Genomic DNA, 21,756 nt, shown 5'->3' with positions numbered 1-21,756 from the left:
CGTCCCTGCCTTTCCCTGCCTTTCCCTGCCCGGGGCTCTTCCCTGCCTTTCCCTGCCCGCGGGGCCGCGCCAGCGCCGGCCGAGCGCCTCTCCCGCCCCGCGGCCGCCTTCTCCGCCGGGCCCCGCCACGTCGTGAGTTACGGGCGGGCGGAGACTCCTCCTGGGCCTGAGGGACGCGGTGCCGGGCGAGCGGCCGTGCCGGGGGACTCCGGGGGCGCGGAGCCCGGGCGGGTGCGGCGGGCGGGGAGCGGCGGCTCGGCAGCCGTTCCCGGGAACTGCCGCATAAGTTGCGAGTGCATCTGTGGCACGAGTTGGGGATAAATTTTGCAGTAAGTTGCAGCCCTCCCCCCGCGGCAGCGAACGCCGCGGTCTGTGAACGCTTGTAGATGGTTTTGTTAGTGGGGAGGCGGGAGCGGGGACAACGCGGTTTCATTGCGGGGAAGAGGGGATTGACTCAGCAAGTAACTCACCGCCGGAGTATGACACCTCTGGGCCCATGGACCACCTCAAAGATCCGGTGTCTGTGGGAGTCGCCACCCTAAGGCACGGCATCACTGATCCGTAAATATAGCGTGTGGCCGAATAAATAACGTTGAGTGTGTGCAAGTGAGGTTGCGCTGGTATGTGGCATCCTGTGGTATCGCACTGAAATCTTTTTCAATTTATCCTACCTGAAGTACAGGTTTTCAGAAGATATAACTGCACCCTGCGCAATGTTAGCAAGGTGTCAGCTGGAGTCCAGGAAGTGTCAGGAAGAATAAACACTGTTCTTTGATAAGCTCACAAATACGGCATTCTGTGGGGATATCCTCTTGCAGAGAATCTTCTTCTGGTGGATTCAGCAAATCCTTTAACTTTCCCCTCTGTCTCCCAGGCTTTGTTTTCTAGGATTGGCAAAGGAAACTCCAGTCGCAGGATCCAGTCAAGTAATGTGCCTTGGTTGTCCTACATGTTAGCTGACTGAATCCCTGCCAGACTTGGTCATGCAACACCACTGCTGCTTCCTGATAAAGTGAGTTATCTGACTACTTACTGGAGGGACAAACCCAAAAAATCCTCCCCACCTTTAGACAGATTGCCATGTACTTTTGATGAGCAATGTAAATTTGCTGATAGTGAACTTTTGGTGCCCTTTAGTCCTCAGAGGGTTTATGACTGAACGATAGCTTTGAAAAGTAGGCTACAGGATGCAGGTTGATGCAATGTTTCTGTCTCAAAAGTGCATGTATTTTTGGATTAATCTGATTTATCTATCATGATCAGCCACTACCATGTATGTTAATGTAATCCATTATGTGGCAATGGATAGTTTAGAAGGAAACCATCAATTTTTATGGGCTTTCATGTCTGTAGTAAATTTGGGCATGTGTTGGGTGTGTTTGCTGCTTGATTCTGGCTTTTATGTATATATAATGCATGCATACACACATGTATTGTTTTAGTACTTTTTTGGAAGAAATTCCAGGCTACATGTCAACATGTTGGTGAGGACATCTTTATTTTTTGTTTTTAATTGCAAATTCCCTGCTGGATTTATAAACCCATCTGCCAGGAAACAGACTTTGCATCTGGTTAGCTATTATTGAAATTCTTATTGGCACATCCATACAACCTGAAGCCTCTGCCTTCTAAGGGAACTCTCCTGGCACAGGCTTTTTGAAAGCTATAGGAGTAATTTGCAAGCAAAATTTCAAGCTTTGGTGGTGAAAAACTTCAATGCTGAAGACCTGGTGATGTATTTAAAATGTCTGGATGTATACAGTGGGTTAGAGGAAATGTACTAGCAGACTTTTCACTAGTATGTTACTGGCTAAATTTTCAAGTGAGAATGCTGCAGGGACATTAAGGAACAGAGATGTTTGTGCATGGGAAAGCTGGAGGAAAAAAGCAGTTAATTCACCAGGACTTGCAGATAGTTCCTCAGCTGCTGTGCATTGCAGAGCAATGACAACCCACAGCAGCTGGCCATTTGTCCTTGTTTCAGTTGGGATGGGATGCTTTTCTGAAGGAGGTGTCTGTACCTATGTACACAGCTGGTTCAAAGTGCATTTGTGAGGTACACGAGATATCCTTCCCACCCCTGTCCAACACAGTAATTGTAGGGTGAAACTCTATGGGTTGTGCTGAACCAGCAGCCAGACCAGATGACCTTTGACTTTTTTTCCTCCTGCCTTTAAAAGGACTGGGAAGGCAGTATCCCTGCTGTGTGTGCTGTTGCTGGATGCCATCTGACGCTGTGTGCTCTGGCTCAGCAAGGTTGGTTGCTTTCCCAGCTTCCAGCCTGTTCTGCAGGTGTAGTCCTTTGTCATACCCCACATGTCAATGACACCCAGCCTGTCTGGGTGTGGGAAGGGCTCCCAGAAGGCTGTTGACTTGGTTGATAGCGGAACCAAGAAGTCCTGTGAAATAAACTGCTAGTGAGCCCTCTCTTGCTTGATGGTAGCAAGCATTTTGATGTGTTCATCCTTCCAGTCATTTCTGGTTTCCTTCCTACAGCTTAGACTGGGGGGAGTTAGTGAAGGAGCTGTGAATTGGCAGCTGGAGTCTATGGATGCTTCTGGCACTGCAGGGACAGTGACAGTGCTGAAAATTAGTGCAGGCAGCACCTGGTTGTGCATTTTGGGTTCACAGCTCTTCCAGCTTTTGACTGCTGGCAATCCAAGAGAGTCCCCATGCAGGTGAGGTGCTCAGGGTGCTTGTGGGGCAGCAATTCATTCAGGAAAGGTCAGCTTATCTCCTCCATGGTATGGAGACTCCCTTCTTGAAGAAATGTCTGCATTGACATTTCTGCATGGTCCTGTGAACAACTTATCCAATGAAAGTAAGTAGCAAGACCTGCAGAAGTGGGCTCTAATGCTCAGTGGAGCCACGTGGCTGTCATGCTGGTGTGTAAAATAGCACTTGGCTGCTTGCCGTTTTGCTGTCTGGCTTGTGCATTGCTTTGGTTCTGTAGGTGAAAACCTTGCATTTAGCTGAGGGCTCTGCTTTGCCGTTTTTGTGATTTCACTGGAATGAGGTTTCCTCAGGGCAGTTTTCAATGTCCATCATCATAAGTGCCAAAACGTCTGAGAGTCTTCTATTTCCTTTGCTGGCTTTATTTTTCTTTGCTGTTCTGGGTACTGCCTCCTCAAGGCTCTGATCTTGGGTTTTAGTGCTGAGAGGTAGGTGTGCTGCTGCACTGGCACCAAGGTGGTGCCGTGTAGTGCTGTCAGACTGGATGGGACTGGAACCCTGTGTCCAGTGGTGGCATTGCCGTGGTGGGAAGGCTGGTCTTTAAACACCCTTTGCAGAATGTGAGGTCTGGAATGACAGTGTGTGGGTCTGGATTCTTCATCATGTCCTTTCCTCCTGTTGAACATAACTTGTCAACCCTTTGGAAAGCACGCTGGGTGCTTGTTTGGTTGGTTGCTTTCTTGCAGGACGATGTGTTATGAAGAAAGGAGCAGAAGGCGGACAGCCAGGGATATGGGTACTTGTATATTTGCAGCCAGCTGGACTGTCCCCCAGGGTGGCAGGGCTCACAGTCCATTTGTACATCTTGCACCTGCTTGAGGAACCAGCTGGTCCCCCAACTGAGCAGAAAGTTTGGCCTGTGCTGGCAGTGCGGGTTGCAGGGGTGTGCCTGGATTATCTCTGTGCATCACCACAGCTCCTGGCACCTTTGCTTGGGGAGACTCAGCTGGCTGTGTCCCCTAAAAGACAGCTAAATTGTACTCTGCAGATGTGGCTGTGGGGTGTCCAAGCCCCCACAGCTACCTCTGTTATTCCCTAGGTACACAGAGAGGGAAGGTGAGGTGGTTTGTGTACAAGAGCCTTTTTACTAACTTACTGAGACATTCAGCAAGTCCCCTTCATTGCTTCTGCTAACAATGACTGTTCAGGAGGGCATTGGGACTGCCTTCCCTGGCTCCACCTGACGCTGGCTTGGTGCCAGCCCAGAGAACTACTTATGCAAGAGTCCAGCAAAACATGTCAGTATATATTTCTTATGTGCCTCACTGTCCCGGTTTCAAAATTAAAAAAAAAAAAAGGGATGTAGGAGAGTGGCTGATAAAATTGGTGTTGAATTTTATATGGATGTTTGTGTTGGATTTATATTTGTTTGGCTTGAGGAGACTTTGCTGCACTTTTAACTAAATCTGGTTTTAAATCCATTTAAGTTAAACTGCTACTACAGCTAGTGTGTGGAGACCAGGATGAAATCTCATTAATTTTAATAGGATTAAGCATGTTCTTTTGCTAAATCTTCTGCTCTATCTTTTTTATGTTTGGCTTTTCTATATAGAAAGCAGGATAAACTTTTCCATTTTTCCACCTCTTTGTGAAAGTGCTTTGACAGGCTCACAGAAATGTCTCTCTGGTTGCATACAATAACATTTTACACATTTTTTTCCTATGCTTTCAGCTGTAGTCCTACTGTATCCAGGCTTTTATTGGCTTTTGCTTTCCCTAAAGGCACAATAATTCCTGACAGCAAGAAAACAGTTACAAGTGTTTGTATGGTAAGTTTCTACACTCAAAATCATTATTTTTGCTTTTGGTCTCTCTGGATAGATTTGAAACTGCTCTAAAACAAGCCAATTAGTAGAGAGAAACTCTGTAGAAGTCAGCAGGAACTGAGTGTGTGCAGATGGGTGAGGGCTAAATTAATCTGTTATCTCTGTTCACCAACCAGGAATAAACTGAAGTACAGGAAGTAAAGGCAGAAGTGGTCTGAATGCAAACTGGTTGAAGGGTAATATTTGGGGTCTGTCTAAGATTAAACAACCATTAACTGGAGAGGAGGCTGCTTCATGCGTTTGTGTTACCTCTTTACTTCCACATTTCTCTTCACATTTCATGTACATCATGCCCTGAATATCAATACTGATATAGAAATTTGATTTGTTTGCAATTTATGTTATAGGAACGCTCCTCTTCCCTCTCTCAGTCTGAAAAGACAAATCCCACAGCAGGTATTTCTGGATGTTCCTGAGATGCTTCTAATGACACACTTACTACATATGTGCTTTCGTAGGAAAAGCTGACTGTCTTCTAGCTGTGCACTAAGCTGGATTTCAAGAGACTTGATTTACATTCTCACTTCCAGCTCTGATCAGTTCCTCCTATAGCTATACACACATGACTCAGTCTCACACCCCTTTTCCCACCCTGTGAGATAAGGGAGGGTTGATCTACCTTGCCTCTGCTCTGCTCTTTTGAACTTATGCCCTGTTGTGCTATGGACTAACCCATATTACAAAGGTTTGGCTTGTGTTTTTGTGTCAGCAAAACTCCTCTATAACATCAGTCCTTTTGATGAAGCTTTACAGTGTGTTGTCTTGCTGGCAATAGCATCTAGATTGAAACTTCTGTATCTAATTAAAAAAGGAGAACATGGTGGGGGAAAAAAACATTCTGTTTTTTTTTTCCATAAGATAAACAGAGATCAGCTTATTAAGGGGGTTAAAGATGGGGAATTCTGACAGGTGAGAAATGCCCAGTGATACCTTGAAATTCTCATGTGCAAGCAAAGAGCATTTATTCCCATCATAAAAGGGTTAGGCTTGGAAGGGACCTTAAATATCATCTAGTTCCAAACCCCCCTGCCGTGGGCAGAGATGATCAGGTTGCTCAGGGCTCCTTCCAACCTGGCCTTGAACACTTTCAGGGAAGGGGTATCTACAGCTTCACTGAGGAACCTGTGCCAGTGCTTCACCACCCTCACAGTGAAGAACTTATTCCTAGCATCTAATCTAAATCTCTCCTTGTCCTATCACTTTCTTCCTCTGTAAAATGTCCATCTTCCTCTTTTTTATTTGCCCCATTTAAGTACTGAAAGACCACAATGAGGCCTCCCCAGAATCTCATCTTCTCCAGCCTGAACAACCCCAACTCTCTCAGCCTGTCTTCACAGGAGACAGTGAAGTCTCAGGAGTGTCACAGGAGACAGTGAAGACAGCACAGGAGTGCTGCTGACTCCAGGTGAGGTCTCACCAGAGCACAGTAGACAGGCACAATTCCCTCCCTTGACCTACTGGCCACGCTGCTCTTGATGCAGCCCAGGCTTTCTAGGCTGTAAGCACGCATTGCTGAGACATAATTTATATCTTCATCTATGATGATGATTTTTATGGGATTACCAGCAGTTTATTGTGGCAGGGGCAGGACCCATGTGTTGTGGCTGTAATGACCCTCTCTGAGGTGGCTGGAGGAGGCGTGTACTGTGGCTGAAATGCATCACTGACAGTGTCTGGGATATCCCTGACTCCAGTGGGCACATTTTGGGTGGTGACGCCAGCAAGGGAATGCAGTGTCATGAGCCTACTGGTGGCTACACAACTCAATTCTGTGCAGGTCCCAGGTTCCACAGGTTCTGTTAGACTTATTCTCACATATAAAGTTCAACATGGGCTTTGTGTGTTTGAAGAATTACTGCCTAAGACAGATATGCTCATGTGGAAACAGCTGATAGAGTTCTTCGGACACTTGCTTGAGTCTGAGAAGCACATGGCCTGGTGCTCTAATGCAGATGGCTTTTGTTACCAGCTGACTTGGTAAGCAAAAGCAGGAAGTTGTGTTTGTTTGCTATTTAGCAAGTAGCTTTTGACTGAATCCCCTGTATTCATAGATTCCTGTTTGTTGCTTTTCTGTCCATTGCAAAGGGAGCAAAGATTTCCAGGCTTTGAAAATCTTGTAATATATAGAAGCTGGATATATATTGATGTGAAATATGTGAATTAACAGCTGTAACAGAAGTGGGTTTCCAGAACTGATAAGCCATCCTCTTAAGGAATACCTGAATGAAAGAGTTTAAAAATAAAACATAAACAGAAAATGCTGATGAGTTGGGGGATTTTGGTTGCCTCTTTTTTTTTTCTGCAGGTTTTGGCAATATTAGTAAGTTCTTTCTGGGTGGTATGTTCTGCACTTGGTCTTTGACCCCTCTGAAAGTGGAAACAGATGTAATGCAAACTGTGGAGTAGGCAACCTGTCCCCTGGAAGCTGACTGAAAACAAACCTCTCTACTGAATGAGCTCTTAAGTTATTGCATGTCTTGGGACAGATTTGTTAGCTGTAAATCAGTAAGATAACACCTGCGGAGGTCCCTTCTGGAGTTAAAAGGCATGCTTCAGAATTGTGATGAGCAGCTGACTCAGGCATTCACATTTACAGTTGTTTCTTAGGTAGAGGTAGTGAATGCCATCCAGTGAACCTAGGGCTATAACACAGAATTTCATACAGAGATTCATCTGCATAAAAGATGTCTGGGTGAAGGAGAGAATTTGTAAATAAAATACATGGACAAATTTATGTCAGTATTTTCTCTGATCTCCAGGAAAGTTACTGCTGGGGGGAAGTGCTCTAAAAAGCAAAGACTGAAATGGTGGGCATACAGTTTAAATGGTTAGAGATTGTTTGATTTTGTAGATGGTAATATGCATCTACATAGGTAGAGAGTTCTCTGTCTTGGCCTATAGGTGCTAGAGGGTTTGTTAAGCAGGATCCTCTTCAGATGGTTGTCAGAAAAAAAGGCATATAAACCCGAAACTAACCCCTAAATCCTCAACACATGATCCTCACTGCAGTGCAGTTTTTCTGCTCTGCTGTCAGCTTGGGCAGATTTATCTCATTATATAATTCCAGGCAATTGAAGTGAAAGTGCTCTTCTCCATTACATCCCAAGAAGATGCTGGTTCTAAACTGCCCAAAATAGAGAAGGAACCTGAAGAGAAGGTTTCTGGTCCTCGGATCCATTGCTGTCTGGAGTTTTCTCTGATCTCTTGTGGAATCTTTCAGATTTCTGGATGATTTTAAGAAGCAAACACACTTCTCAGCAGTTGGCAGTTATGGTGCCAAACGTACATTGTGTCACTCTGAGATTCCTGACATTCTGTAGGGATGACTCTGCTCTTTATAGGGCAGTTCTTGGTTTACTGCAGGCTGCAGCTTTTGAGGGAAGCAGCATTGGTGCCACTTCACCTTGTGTTCTGAGGCAGTTTACTGGTGGGATTTAACCCCTGTGCTTCATTACAATTGAACAGAAGCAAGAGCAGCTGAGAGGGCAGGGGCAGGCTTATGGGTTTGAGGTCCCTGCAACCAGCTGATGGGACTCTTCAGCCTTCAAGTTGAACTTGTTAGTCTGGTCTCTAGTTCTGAGGGTCCTAAACTTTGTTTAATGGATGAGGCTGAAGAAGTGTTGTACCTCAGCGCGGGCTGCCTGGGTTCTCACTTTTCTGCATTTATAGCCATTTCTCATTCCAGTCTTGCAAAGTCTCTAGCAGCAAACAATTTGAAACAAAAGGTGTTGTTTGATAGGTAGAAGTACCTGTTAATTCAAGTGTGAATTCTTTAATTCTTGGCAGATCTTTTGTTTTGTATCTGATTTCATTCAGTCACAGTCTGTTCCACCTGTTGATTCCTGACCTACAATGGTGTTCTGCTGCTCTGATATTGGACAGGTTTGTACACTGGAGCTGAAGTCTTCAGAACATCAGTCAGAAGCAAGTACTGAGAGTTACTGCTTTTAGTGTGGTTATCACATCCTTGTCCTTTCCCTTATTTTTGTTGTCTGAGCTTGGACAACCTCTCCTGGGGAAACTCTTGGCCTAGATAATTAGTGTATGGTGAGCTCATCTTTGAACCAGAGTGAAACCAGGGTCTGTCTTGTTGGTAGTTTGGCTTTTCTAGTTATCTGTTCCCCTCGTTACAGGATTGGGGCATCTTTGGCGTAAAATCAGTAGCCAGAAGTTTCTAATAGGCTCAGTCTTCCTGCTGCTTCTAGGTCACAGCTTCTGGAGAAGTAAGAATAACCTCTTGGTTTTGTTGCAAGTTCAGGTATTAAAATTTGAGAGGTTTCAAGTTTGGGGTGTTTTTCTATGTTTGTTGCTCTACTGCTGAGCAAAAATGGAAGACTGATATTAGCACAGAGGCATCTGAGATATCTGTATTTGTGATCCCATCTGTCCAGTCAAATACAGAACACTTTTCACATTCATGAATGGTGCAAGTTAAACTGATGTTTGTGGTAATTGTAATCTCTCTGGGTGAGCTGCTCTGCTGACTTTCTGTAGATGCCCACAACATTCAGGTGACCCCCTGGAATACTTTTGGAGTTCTTGTTAGCCACATCAGCAGCAGACAGACAGGCAGACCTTTTACATCGAGCTCAGAAAGTTTTGGAAGAAACTGCTGCTGCCTGTGCGGTCCCTCTTCCATGAGTGAGAGGCTCTGGGGTACTGGAAGAGCTTTGAGAAGCTCAAACCAAGCTTATTTTACTTTGATTTATTAATCAGTTTTTGAGTATCAAAACTCAAAGCTGTAATAAAGAGTTACTCTGAAATGGAAAAGAGGGAATCTTGAGCAAGGTAGGAGAGCACAGCTGCTGCCCTGCTGGTTTGTAGGAGATGAGACCCAAGAGCTGGGCTGAGGCACTTCTGCAGATGCTGCCTTGGCAGCTCATGAGGGTAAGGAGAGGGAAGGATGTTTTTCCTCTAGGTTCTGATAACAGGTTTAAATTCAGATTGGTGCATGACCTGAAGACTTGCTGGCTAAGAAGAACCTGCCACAGGGAAGACCAGCAAGGATGAGGAGAGCTGCTACTGCATTTGATTCTTTCTTTGTTTGGAAAAAAATAGATTTGGCTGAGCTTTCCCACCCACCCTGCCCTGTGATTTCCACACTTTTCAAGCTGTCAAAATCACAAAGCAGGGATGCATGTGCCAACAAACTTTATTTGGTATCACTGTAAGTGTATTCCTGGCTTGGAGACTTTAGCAAGAATCTCTTCTTTGTCTTAATATATGTATGATGAAAACTTCCCCAGTGTCACATTGCATTGAGATAAGCTGGAGTGTCTTTTTGCTGCATCTCACCTGGGAGACTCCATATGAAACTACCTTTGTTTTTTAACCTGAGTTGTTTGCTTAAATAAGGGAAATCTCCTATAATCTTGGAGCCTTATGGTTGTTTTGCTTGTGAGGATAACTGGAGGTGGAGCCACATATGTTTGGAATTTTTTATTAAAATTTGTGTGTATTTTCCATATTTCAGGATATGCACAAAGATCTTAGTTCCTTGAAGAAAGGAGAAATAGCCAAAAATGTTTCCCTGTCTTCCAGTTGTTTTAGGGCTGAGCAGACATTCCCTTTCTCTCATAGCACTGGGGTTGTGTTTTTGCTGTTTCTGGGCTCTCTGAACTTTTCCTGAGTTTATGAGCTCCACAGTTTTGCCTGATGCTTTTGTAATATAAGGTGACATTTTTGCTGCGTGTAGCCCTGCTGAAAACCATGGACAAGTTTAAATAGCTGAGCAAAGTTGCAGAGCCTTGTGTTCTGGATAGAGGTATGTCCTGTGTTTCCATGGGCCTAAAATTAGTATTTCAGCTACATGTACCTACAGAAGAGCATAATGGTTTCTCAGAATTATCTGGAGTGGAAGACGGCATTTCAGTGCAACTTGAATTGATGTGCATTGCCAAGCATTTGCTGACTGTGGTAAAATTCTGCAGGGCAGGAGGTGGATGGGTGACCAGACTTCAACACACTGGCACTTGTTCCAGAAGTAACACTTGGTTATTTGTACCTTCAGCCTGAAGTCGTTGCTTGCTAAGTCTCTGTTAGCTCCACACTTGTCAGTTTTGGATTCAGTAGCACCTCAGGCATGTTTATTTCTGTGCATGTGGAATGTGCTGGTCCCATCCCTCAGCAAGCGTGAAGCACTTGCACTGCAGAGTACCTGCCTCTGCAGGCACTAAGAGGAGCCAACGTCGGGAGCTGGCCTTTCACCCTTCTTGATGAACTTTGCTCTGTGTTAGTTCAAGGGCTGCAGAGTTCATGTGGGAGCCCACTGGGATGGTTCCTTTGAGGGTCTTGTTGAAAGCTGGTTAATTTGAAACACATGGTGTGAAATGCCCTGCATGTGATCTCAGTTCCCACGAGACAGCAACATGTCTGAAAACTTCTATCTGCTTCGGGTGCAGACCAGACTAGGGAAGGTTGCAGTTGAGCCGTAGTACATATTTTTATTGCTTAAAAGTATTTTTGTTGACAGATTTATTGTTCAGCCACAGCTTTATGCAGTTAGCTTTTGGCAGCTTGCTTTTCTGTATATTAAAACTAGATTGTTTCAGATATTTCAAAACAAGGCACATTTTCATAAATCAAATAGCTGTCTGATCATTTTTCACAGCAAAAATGTTTTGCTGAGTAGTACTTCTCAGCATCAGAACTGCAGCACATGGCACTAATATGAGTGAGAAAGGATGATGGATGGGTGGTGCTGGTTTGGGAGTTTTAGGCTTTAATATTTATTTCTTCAGAGGCAAAGCGTGATGGCTGTGAATAGTGGCAGTGTGGATTGTCCTCAACTGTATAAGCTGTCTGCCTGGTGCTCTGAGAGAGGAACCAAGTGGACAACCAAGGAACAGAAAGATGGAGATGGGTAAAGCTGGTAGGAGCAGCTTTGCAGCTTGTCAATAATTTTCTTGGGCAGCCAAAGGAATGTAATGGCTCTAAAGCTGCTGAATCATATAACTTCATCTGGTCATACTCAGCTGACATTGGTTGAGCCTCATGTGCCTTGGTGTTGCCCCTTCTGTCTCCAAACCTATCTCCATGTGCATCTTTAGTCTTGGAGAGAAGCTTGGGAAGTAAAATGCATCTGAGGATTGCAGTGCAGATTCTCTGTCTCCTGTATTCTTGCCTTGATTTACGAAATGAGATGTGCTTGTCTTGCCTTATCAAAATCTGGTTTAATTCTGTTTTTCCAAAGAGAGAAATGTTGCACTTGTTCAGACAGCTGACATGTCAAGTGTTCAGCAGCAAATGCAAGTGGGAAACAGGCCTTATGCCTTCTCAGTTTGATGGGAGAGTAGCATTGTTGTCTGCAAAAGGTATTCCATCCCTGTTTTCCCTGCTTTGTTGTTATACTGAAGATAGAAGATTTCTTTGCAACTCTGACCTTATTTCATACGTAGTCCATGCACACTTGAGAATGACTTTTGAGGCAGTGCCTACTGGCTGTTCAGTGACAGCTCAAAGGAGCATGTGCTGCCCTAAATGATTTGCTTTGCACGCTTTGTACCTGTGATCTCCAACACCCACATTGCCTCTTTTTGTGTTTTTTGGTCTAGTTCCATATCTCTCTTCACTCCGGTGCAGCCACTGCATGCACCTTGCAGCTGCTTAACCAGGAACAGCTGAGGCTGCTGAAGGGGGGGCGTGGAGGCAAGGGATTTGTATTCCATGGGCTTCTCTCTGCTCTTGCAACATCATCCCAGTCACTGCTCTTAGAAAGAATGATTTTTTTTTTTTTTAATTTGTATAAATTCCTTGGCTTAAGCACTGTGAGATCAGCAAGAAGCAAGGAACTCTTCTGAAACCCAGCAGGCAGTGCCCTCTGGGTATATGTGTGCATTGCAAAGTCATCTGTCATTCAGTTGTTGACTCAAAGTTATTCTGGTTTGCCAGCATGCTTATTCCCTGCTGAGTTACAGCCACAGATAACAAAAGTGAACTTTGTATTTTTCAGAGTGTGGTTTTTTCCCAGATTTTATTTGTTGCTGTCTTTTGTGGTTTCATTTTGCTTTGGTTTGTCTTTGAATTTCCTTGGGGATGTTCTGTAGGTGAAGGTAGTGCTTGAGAAGTGAATTTTGCCCCAGTTTCTCAAAATTACTTCTGAGGGGAACAGTAGCATTCATTGCTTGCACTGTGTTGTCCAGATGGATCAACATGGTTTGGACAAGGAGATTTTTTGTTGTTTTGGGATGTAGGTGCAGGGGGTGGGTGCTCAGAGGCCTCTCTGAGTACAGAGGGAGCCATGTGGAACTGGCTGGAAGTATGACAGGAAGTCAGAAATACTTACTATCACAAGCTTATTGATATGATAACAGAGGGCAGCTGTTAAGTTGGGAAAAGTAATCTGCAAGCAATTGTAACTCCTGTTACAATGGAATTGGCTAAGGTGGAAGAGGCCAAAAAACCCCACACCTCTAGCTGGCATTTCTGATATTTAATACAGCATCCCAAGCCTCATCTGTAGCGCATTAAGGTATGGCTGCAACTGGTTATCCTCTCACTGGTCTTGGAAAGGGGCTGTTTTCTTGTCTGTGCATTGTGTTTGTCTGCTTCACACACTCGCTCTGCAGTCTGCAAAGGGATTTTTAGAGTTGGCTAAAGGATGGTGAAAAGTGTTTTAAGCTTGTAATCTTGTATTGAGTGCCTTAGGGGAGGTATTGCCAGTTGGTCCCTGAGGAGACCGTGTTTAGTGAGAGGCAAAGGGGGGACAAATCTCCTCTGCTTGAGCTTGGCATGTCCCCCTAAACCAATGCTGACCTAATCCAGAAGGGCTGCCAGGTACTTTGGAAGAGGTGAGAGTCATTTTCTGGGGTTTTGTTTTGCTCTGCAGTTGTTGCACTTAAGTGGAACCAAATACTCAATCTTTCAAGGGAGACAGGAGTCTCTCCCATGCCACAGACTCCCCAGGAAACACAATTGCCACCCTTGTGTTTCCATGCCACACATGGCAACCGCCCGGAGAAAATCTGCCATGGTGACACTCTCCTTTCCATGTCACAGTGCTCTCACCACCGTGCATGGACAGACTGCTCATAGGGCTCCTTTAAGGATGCTTTGCCATGGACCAAAAGAGACAACAGTTCAGTTTCTCATTTTGGGACTACAGTCCCCCCCATTTTCCCCTGGGGCTGAGGGTCCAAGAACAGAGGTCTTCTTCTCCTCTTCTTCTTCCTTGAAGATAGAGGGCTTCTCTACACCTTCTCCAACTCTCCTCTGTTCTCTCTACTCCTCTGCTGGTAATCACTGAAACAGGTCTCTTGGCACACCAATGCACCCCCCTAAGTGCAGCTTCTGTTAGGAGAATTTGGTTCAGTCTATGGCTAACAAGAAAAGTCCAGCCACAAGCCACTCCATCATCTCCTTCCAACTCAAGAATTTCTTCTTCCATCATCTTGGATCCCAGACTGTCTCTTTTCTACTTTAAATCAAGGAGGAGTAATATTTTACAAAGCCTTCATTTCTCAGGAAAGGGTTAAAAGCTCAGACTCCCTGGACGGCTGATATCTCTGCCCAGCAGCCGATTCCCAAGGCCAAGGCTGGGCGCCTTCCCCCCCCCCCTTCTCCTCCGTGCCGGCAAAGTTACAGGTGCCGTCTGGACTCTCTGTCTCTTCTCTCTGAGGGGAGAATGACAAAGACATCTCCGCTTCTCTCCACCCTTCCGTCCACAGGAGCCGGCTCAGTTCCAGTCCTTCTACCCCTCGGCTCACCTCGACCAGGCCTCATGGCTCCCCCTCTCCCACCCAGCCCCATGGCTGGGCAGGGGAGGTCTGCACAGCACCTTGACCGGAACCAAAGAGAGCGAGCTCTTGGGAGTTCCTGATTTTAACCCCCTGTGTTCTCAGAGGCGTATCCCTATCTTCAGTGGTCACTTCAGGTGCCAATATCCAAACCTGACCACTGATTGGTTTGACTCAACTTCCTGAAAAAATCACTTCTGTGTGAAACCAGGACAAGGTAAAATAACTCTTTTTTTCTAGAATAAATAGGCAGGAAGGAGACTCTTGAGTTCCTCAGGGAACTTGAAGGTTGACTAGGAAAACCGAATTTGGGGCACTGCATTTTAGTATCAGGCTCTGTTCCCATCTTTGGCTCTTTGATGGTCCAGTGTAGACATATATATTGTGTGTCCTCTGAGAATCTTGGGGTAGCTGTTTATATTTCATCCCTTTTCAGATAGGGTGGTTTTGAAACTAAAACTCTGTTGCCCTGTTTGGGGCTTTAGGATATAGCAGAAGGAAAAATTGGAAGCAAAAGTTTAATGGTACAAAGCATCAAAATATTGCAATCTGAATCACAGCTAGCAAACATTATTTGGGGCTTTGTTGGAGGAGAAATAGCTCTTAGATTCTTAAATTCACTAGCATGGTTGAAACTGGAGTTCTCTTGGTTGAAACTGAGACTTCTAGCCTGGATGGCTAAATTAGGGTCTTACGCACATTACTGAGGACTGTTGGATGTTCTTCACTGTGGTATTTATACCATTCACACATGCTGCTCATTCTGTGTTGTGAACTGCCTTTGCAGTCATCACATCCATCTCGAGATGTCACACAAAGCTGAATCTCAACACTCTTTGAAGGCTGTCACATTTCTCTTCATAATTCAGGATGGTGACTAAAGCTTGCTTTACTGATGAGGAGGAGGAGGAGGATTGCCCTTAAAAATTACTTAGGGAAGAGGCTTACAATAGGTCTAGTTCAGACTGAAATGTTTGGAAGTTCATACAAAGTTCCAAAAACCTCAGAACCAAGAGGGTAATTCCAGATAGAAGCTACTAATCTGCTCTGATGTCAGTGGGAGCTGTTGCAGTGTCTTCAGTGATGAAAGCCCCTCCATTGGGTCAAAGTCACATGTGTGCATTATTAATGAAGGAAATACATTATCTGTTGTTTTATGTGGGGAAATGAAGGCTTACTGTGGGTGTGAATATTCTTCAGTAACAGCTGTGTCTGTGTAATGTCTTGGAAGACCAGAAGTAGTGGTTTTTGCTTGTTTTCAATCAAAATTTCATTGAGCTTTTTGTAATGAGCAGGAAAACCAAAGCAGAAATCAACCTTTGTTACTTGGTTTTGACTGACTTGGTGTAAAGGCAGGGCCAGGACTGTAGTTCGCCTTATTATCAGTGTGCTCAAACTGGCGAAAACCCTTCTACTGAGCCTGGGCACAACATTAAGGGTCCCAGAATGAGTCCAAGGATATCATATCTGTGCTGCCACATGCTTCTGGGCTTTGAGGTTGACTTTGTACACATGGCTTTTGACTTAAGCGGTTCTCCATTGGGATGTGAAGGAAGGAGAGCAAAGTACCTTTTCCAAAGAAGGAGCCTCTCTGGGAAGTTGGGAGAGGTGTTTACTCCTCCTGCCTCTGAGCCCTTGCTTGTTTGTGATGTGTAATGATACCTGCCTGCCTTTTGTACGTTTTTATTTTCCATTCCTGCTAATCGGGATATAAACTGTTCTTTTTTTTTTTTTTTTTAATAGGTATATTGCAGTGGATCTGAAGTTGATATAAGAGAGAATTTCTTCTGGGAAGAGAAGCTTCCCTGTAAGGCCAGCCCCGAAGATGTGGACTACCATTGTGTTCTTCCTGCTGATTTCCATCTGTATATGTGAACACAGGTTTTCTGTCCTGAAAGGGAGAGGAGTCCATGTAGTGCAAATAAACAGACTTACAAGTGAAGAGCAATGCAGGCAGGCTTGTCAGAGCGCAGGTGCTTCAGGTGAGGTTCTTGTCCCTTGGATGGAGTTCCAGCTGCATTTTCTGCTTCTTGAAGGTCTCTGCTGCTCCTTGACTTTCTTTTTTGATTCCAGTTGTTTACAGGCATTTACAGTTACAGCTGCTATGTGTGGTGCTGAATAACTTCTGACAGCTTTGGTTAAATTGAATCCAGGACAACTGCTTCCCGGGGCCCTTCAAGCTTCCATAGGAAACAGCATGTGCTGTTAGTGTGCACTGATGGCGTGCAAAGTGTTAGGTCACTTGAATTGAAGAAATTATTCCCTGCTGCCAGATGTTTGCAAGTGAGCAGTGCTGTTGTAGACAGCTGCACTAGAATGAGTAATCTTTGCTCCCTGGTATTTGTGCGTCTTTTCTGCCTTAGAAGAAACCACTTTGTCCTGCAACCAAGCACAGGGTTAAATCTTTTGAGGTAAAAGCCTTCTCACTACCTCTGTCTTTACAAAGAATTAAATTTCTAAATTAATTAATTTAAACTTCTAAATGAATTAATTCTAATTAAAGACAAAGATGTCTTTACAAAGAATTAAACTTCTAAATTAATTAATTTAATCTTCCAAATTAATTAATTCTAATTAAAGACAAAGATGTCTTTACAAAGAATTAAACTTCTAAAAGAGTCTTCTAGTTGTCCCAATCCTGTGAAGGTCCCAATCCTGTCTAGCCAGATGAGAAAGCTTGTAGATCCTTCAAAAAGCTGGTGATGCTGTGGTGAAGATGAGACCTTGGCTCAGGTGGAAGAATAGCTGACATTCAAATGGTTAGGAACTTAAAGATGCTGGTTTTAATGGCCATTAATGGTCATTTTCCTCATTAAGACATCTAGATGAATTTACACGGGTCCTAACTGTAGTGCACTTTGTCCCTGTCTGGGTGAGTGAAGTGCTGTTGTCAGGAGATGCTGATACCCGACGTCAGACAGGTGGGTAGGCTACATTGGTAATATTGGTTTCGTTGGCTTTCTTTGGTTATTTTCACTAAGGCTGAGTCAGGATCCTTTAAGGCCAGGCCTTCTGGATTTTGTGTGGTTTGGGGGTTTTTTTGGTTGTGGGTGTTTGTTTTTTTTTGGTTTTTTTGTTTTTGTTTTTGTTTTTGTTTTTTTTTTTGGTGTTTTTTTTGTTTTTTTTGTCTTTTTTTTGAATTCTTTAATTAGAGTGCCAAAGCAATGACTTTGGTATCCTGTGTGCAGCAATCCATTTTCTCTGCTGTTTTCAGGGAGCCATGACTGTAATTGGTCTGTGCCCTACCAAAATCACTGCCTCCTCCTGCAGTGTCACCAGCTGAGTGTGTGCCAGAATGCTGGAGAACAAGACATCAAAGACCTGCTTGCAGGTAAAGTCGTGTTTCAGCCTTCTGGGAAATCCAGGACCCTGATTATTTTGCTTTAAATGCCTACGTTTAACCCTTGATGGGCTTTCAGCTGAGGAAGATGAGTTGTGAAATGCATGCAGGGTGATTCTGTAGGTACAGTTCACTGGAATAACTGTTTCACTTTGTCCTAGGGACGCTGGCACTTGCATGAGTGCACGATGTGTCTTTGAATAGCTTTTGTAACACCGAGTAACACTTTGTCTCCATGTTGAAGACATCATTCATTCAAGCCATTTGCACACCACACGCTGTCCTAGTGAAAATAAAGGCATAACAGATGTATTTATATCTTTTTTTCAGAGAAAGGAAAATGTCCTGGCATTGTTTTTTTTCTCAGAGTGCCAGGATTTTGTTCCAGAGTTAACAGACTGCTTCTTTAATCAGAGCAGCAGTTGCTCATGGTGACTTTCCAGTGCCAGGGTATTCAGTTTTAATAAAGTGACACAATAACAAAATGGAGCTTATTTATAATTGGGAAATCGATCTTCTAAAGTTTGTTTCAAGAGTTCACTGTACCCAAGTTTAAAAAAAGTTTGCTCATGGTTCTTTTGGGTTGGCAAAGGTTTCTCTGCAATATAACAACTGGACTTGTGATAAGCAGATGGGATTTATGTCACTATAAATCTAGCTCACTTAGTTGTGAAGGAAATTATCCTGATGTACGAAGGTGTAAGTAGAAGTTTCTGTTCAGTTTTGACAAGTGAAAATTACGAATCTAGGCACAAAGGCTTTGTCGATGATGTGTAACTTTGAAAGCATGAGTCTTCTTGTCAGGAACTGACATTTGTAAGACTGCTCCCGTTGATACTGTGCTTCTGCATTGTAGCTCTCTACTTCATTACTCCCTTTTGTGAAATTAACTCCCTGGCTGGGCAAATACGAGAGGTCTGTGGCAGAAAAAAACAAACCAAAAAACCTCAAAGGGATTATGTGCAATAAAGGCTGGGGGGTCTTGAGTTTTGATGTTCTTGCTGAATTCAGGACTGATTTATTCCACTTGTACTGTGTGTACTGCAGAATATGTGTTCTGTTTTGCATGTTGGGGGTTGAGGTTAGATTTGAGCTTGAGAGTTTTTTATTCTTACAGAAGTAATTTGTTTTGTCTTTTGGAAGAAATTGTCAGCAGCAAATGGGAACCAGCCCTGCTTTACCACCAGAGCCATCTCCAGAAAACGGAGAGGATGCTGAATGCACGGATTGACCAACACAGTGTGGAAAACACGTTTTCTTTAATTGCTCAGACTCACAATATTCATTTGAGGCATTTGCCTGAGATTGAGAAGAGAGATGTCAAAATCAGTACAAGAAAACTAACTGCAAGCAATGCTACCACCACTGCCCCTGCCATAACAACAAACATTACAAATGCAACTTTCTCTACCACTTATGAAGCAATTGCCAAAGCCTCAAACACCCCTGGAGGTTCTGATACCTTTACTACAGCCATGTCATCCTCTGCCTTTTCTCCCCCTCATGGTAACATCTCTGCTTCCATTTCCAGCAATGTCACCCAGATGGTGATGACCAGCCAAGAATTAGGAAGTAGTAGCTCTGTCCCAGTATTGTCCCCCACTTCTGCTCCCCTCACTGTTACCTCTGAAGCAGGTACCCAAGCACAGCAGCCTAGGCTGGGTACCACCAGCAGCAGTGCTCCTCACCCTGACAGTCTCACCAGTGCTGGACATGACCTGAAGACGCTGACCACAACACTGAGCACCCCCGCCCCGCAGGATGTAGGAACACCTTCCAGCGCTTCCACGCGTGCCACGGCACCCATCCCAACAGAGAGTTCTCACTCTGTGAATCCAGTGCATGCTGGCACGTCACCAGAGCTAAAGCCAGAGGCAAATACAGCCACAGCATCCTTGAATGAATCAGCTTCTCCTCTGGGCTCTACAAGAGGTGCCATGGTTTTAACTACAACCTCTAAGGTAGCAGCTATGACTGAGCATGGGCTAAAGTCAACATCAACATCTGATGTCTTTTCAACATCCATGGCTCCAACAGATGCAGCCAAAACAACAGCTTTGGGCCTCACAGAAACTCAGCACACAGACAATGAGTATCTTCTCATTGCTGCCGAGCCCCTGACTCAGTACTTAGTGGATGAAAGTTCACTACTTGCAGTGCTTTTAGTTGGTACGTTCTTTTTCTTAACTGTTATAGTTCTTTTCCTCGTGCAGGCCTATGAGAGCTACAAGAAGAAAGATTACACACAAGTGGATTACCTGATCAATGGAATGTATGTGGACTCAGAGATGTGAAGAGGTGGGGATGAATAGTAGGCAAGAGATGGAAAGGAGAATCAAAGTCTGCATGACTTGTTTTTCCTTTCTATCTGCCTATAACACAAACTGAAAGTGCTTCCAAATTTATTTCTAGTGCAATTGAGGAGAAATGCCATGTACTGTATTAAGAAAAAATAATAGTTTTTTATTCAATTGTGCAACAGGTTGCTGTAAAACCATAAAAAAGGAATAATTTTTAACATTTTCATAATGCACAGTAGCTTTGGCCATTATAATTCATTGCAAAGCAAATCTAACAAGGTGTAAGTTGCCATCCTCTGAAAATGCTATAGTGCTTTTCAGCTGTTTACAGTGCAGGTTGTGTTTCATTGGTTTCACATGTGCTCCTGTGAAAACAGAGCAAGGGATGCTGTCACCTTTTGTGAAGTGCTCCCAGATAGCCAGATGAAAAGTGTGGAGTACTGTTGCAACAGGGGACTTTTAATCCAGTGTGTGTCATATTTCAGCGTGCTTCTTGCTTATGAAGAGGTCTGTTTACAAGGTATTGTAAACTCTGTTTACTGCTAACCCAAGGTATCTTTTCACCACAGAGTGGATTACTGTGCCTCTGCACTTAAATGATCTTATTTTTATATTCACTTAATAAACGGGGCCCAAAAGGGCAGATCTTCTTGTGTTTCTCATTTCATTGCTGTCCCTGCCAGTTTAGAAGCAAGCAAATGGGCTTTTGGGGCTTAAGTAAATTAGCTCCACTTCAGTATTCCAAGTGTGGGGGCTTTGAAGACCTCGCTAAAAGCTTGGACATGTCACAGAAGATACTGTTCATCTTCCTGAGTACTGCTTCTATAATTTAAAGCCATTATGCTGTCAGTCTCCCAGGTATGCAGACCCACTTACTGCTTGTTATCTTTCATACTTAGAGCATTGGCCTCTGTTTTGATTTTTTCTTTTGAGTTTAGGACCAGCACGGTGTTGTTAGTATTTTGGAAACTGAATTGCACATGCAGTTGCAACTTGGCTCCCAAGATCTGCAGCTGAGAGAATGAGCATAAAAACACTTGATTTTTAGGCAAGTGTTCTTCAGTGATTAGTGCATCTTATTTGGATGAAACCTAAATACGAATAGCAAAGTGCTGGATTGAGGTGTGTTGGGATTTTTGTAACCATACTGATAGCTTGTCTCTCATTTGGAATTAGTTGGCTCTTCTTTAATTCAGCTTGTAAGTAATCTTGAGTGAGAATTGATAATAAGCAAACCTCAGAATTTGAACTGCTGAGTTCCAGTTTGATTATTTATTCAAGTTTTTGGGCTGTTTGGAATTTGGAGGGAGCCTTTACCCTGGAAAAGGCTGCTTTGTAGATGACTTTGTTGTCAGTTGAGAGTGCTGTGAAAACAGCTGCAGAGAGCACAAGCAGAAACACAGCCAAGGGGCTGTTTGAACAAAATAGGCTGGAGAGATTTTCCTGAATCTTACCCAACACAAATCTTGAGGGCAAAACTTGAGCAAGTAGAGGGTGTTGAGGAAAGAGATTGCTTTGGAAGTGAGATCACTTGGTTTTCAGCATCAGGGTGCATTTAGCAGTACTTTTGCAGGGACCTTGTCTGCATGGCAGCAGACAGTAGGTTAGAGCATCTCTCAGGGTAAAGGGGTAGTGTGGTTTGGGGAGTCTACCTCCTTGGAAAGTTTGAAGTATAAGCCACAAAACTTATTCCATGTTTCTGTGGGGGAGGGTGTGGGCCAAATTTTTGAGGGTCTCCATTTTATTGTATTTTGAGATTGCTTTTAATTGGTTTGCCCTGAGCAGAAGGGAACTGAATTCCGATTTCTCCGTCTTCCAGGAGC

The 21,756-nt window shown here is 44.0% G+C and overlaps 1 protein-coding gene across 4 annotated transcripts; it reads left to right on the top strand.

The window, feature by feature from the left end:
- Positions 1-44: 44 nt before the first annotated feature.
- Positions 45-20,580, top strand: C6H11orf24 (chromosome 6 C11orf24 homolog). 4 transcript variants are annotated; one of them, XM_068193810.1, is made up of 7 exons: positions 45-132; positions 889-1,012; positions 4,406-4,502; positions 16,037-16,100; positions 16,192-16,275; positions 17,508-17,624; positions 18,777-20,580. In XM_068193810.1, exons 2-7 carry the CDS (start codon positions 984-986, stop codon positions 19,925-19,927), a joined length of 1,542 nt encoding a protein of 513 aa, XP_068049911.1. In that variant the 5' UTR covers positions 45-132; positions 889-983; the 3' UTR covers positions 19,928-20,580. The 4 variants fall into 4 exon arrangements, with proteins under 4 accessions (XP_068049911.1, XP_068049910.1, XP_068049912.1 ...); XM_068193809.1 differs by lacking the exon at positions 45-132 and adding an exon at positions 478-620; XM_068193812.1 differs by lacking the exons at positions 45-132; positions 889-1,012 and adding an exon at positions 11,775-11,872 and having other exon boundaries at positions 4,444-4,502; positions 16,037-16,275.
- The last annotated feature ends 1,176 nt before the right edge of the window (positions 20,581-21,756 follow it).

Source organism: Anomalospiza imberbis, chromosome 6 (assembly GCF_031753505.1).
Source record: "Anomalospiza imberbis isolate Cuckoo-Finch-1a 21T00152 chromosome 6, ASM3175350v1, whole genome shotgun sequence".
Lineage (NCBI taxonomy): Eukaryota > Metazoa > Chordata > Aves > Passeriformes > Viduidae > Anomalospiza > Anomalospiza imberbis.
Note: the sequence above shows the minus strand (reverse complement) of the source record. Positions and strands in the feature narration are given on the sequence as shown.

Excerpts from the sequence above, each read along its gene's own strand:
- C6H11orf24 (XM_068193810.1), top strand. The coding sequence starts at position 984 with ATGCAACACCACTGCTGCTTCCTGATAAA. Across the intron at positions 1,013-4,405 it reads CACTGCTGCTTCCTGATAAA|CTGTAGTCCTACTGTATCCA; the intron begins GTGAGTTATCTG and ends CTATGCTTTCAG. Across the intron at positions 16,276-17,507 it reads TCAGAGCGCAGGTGCTTCAG|GGAGCCATGACTGTAATTGG; the intron begins GTGAGGTTCTTG and ends TGCTGTTTTCAG.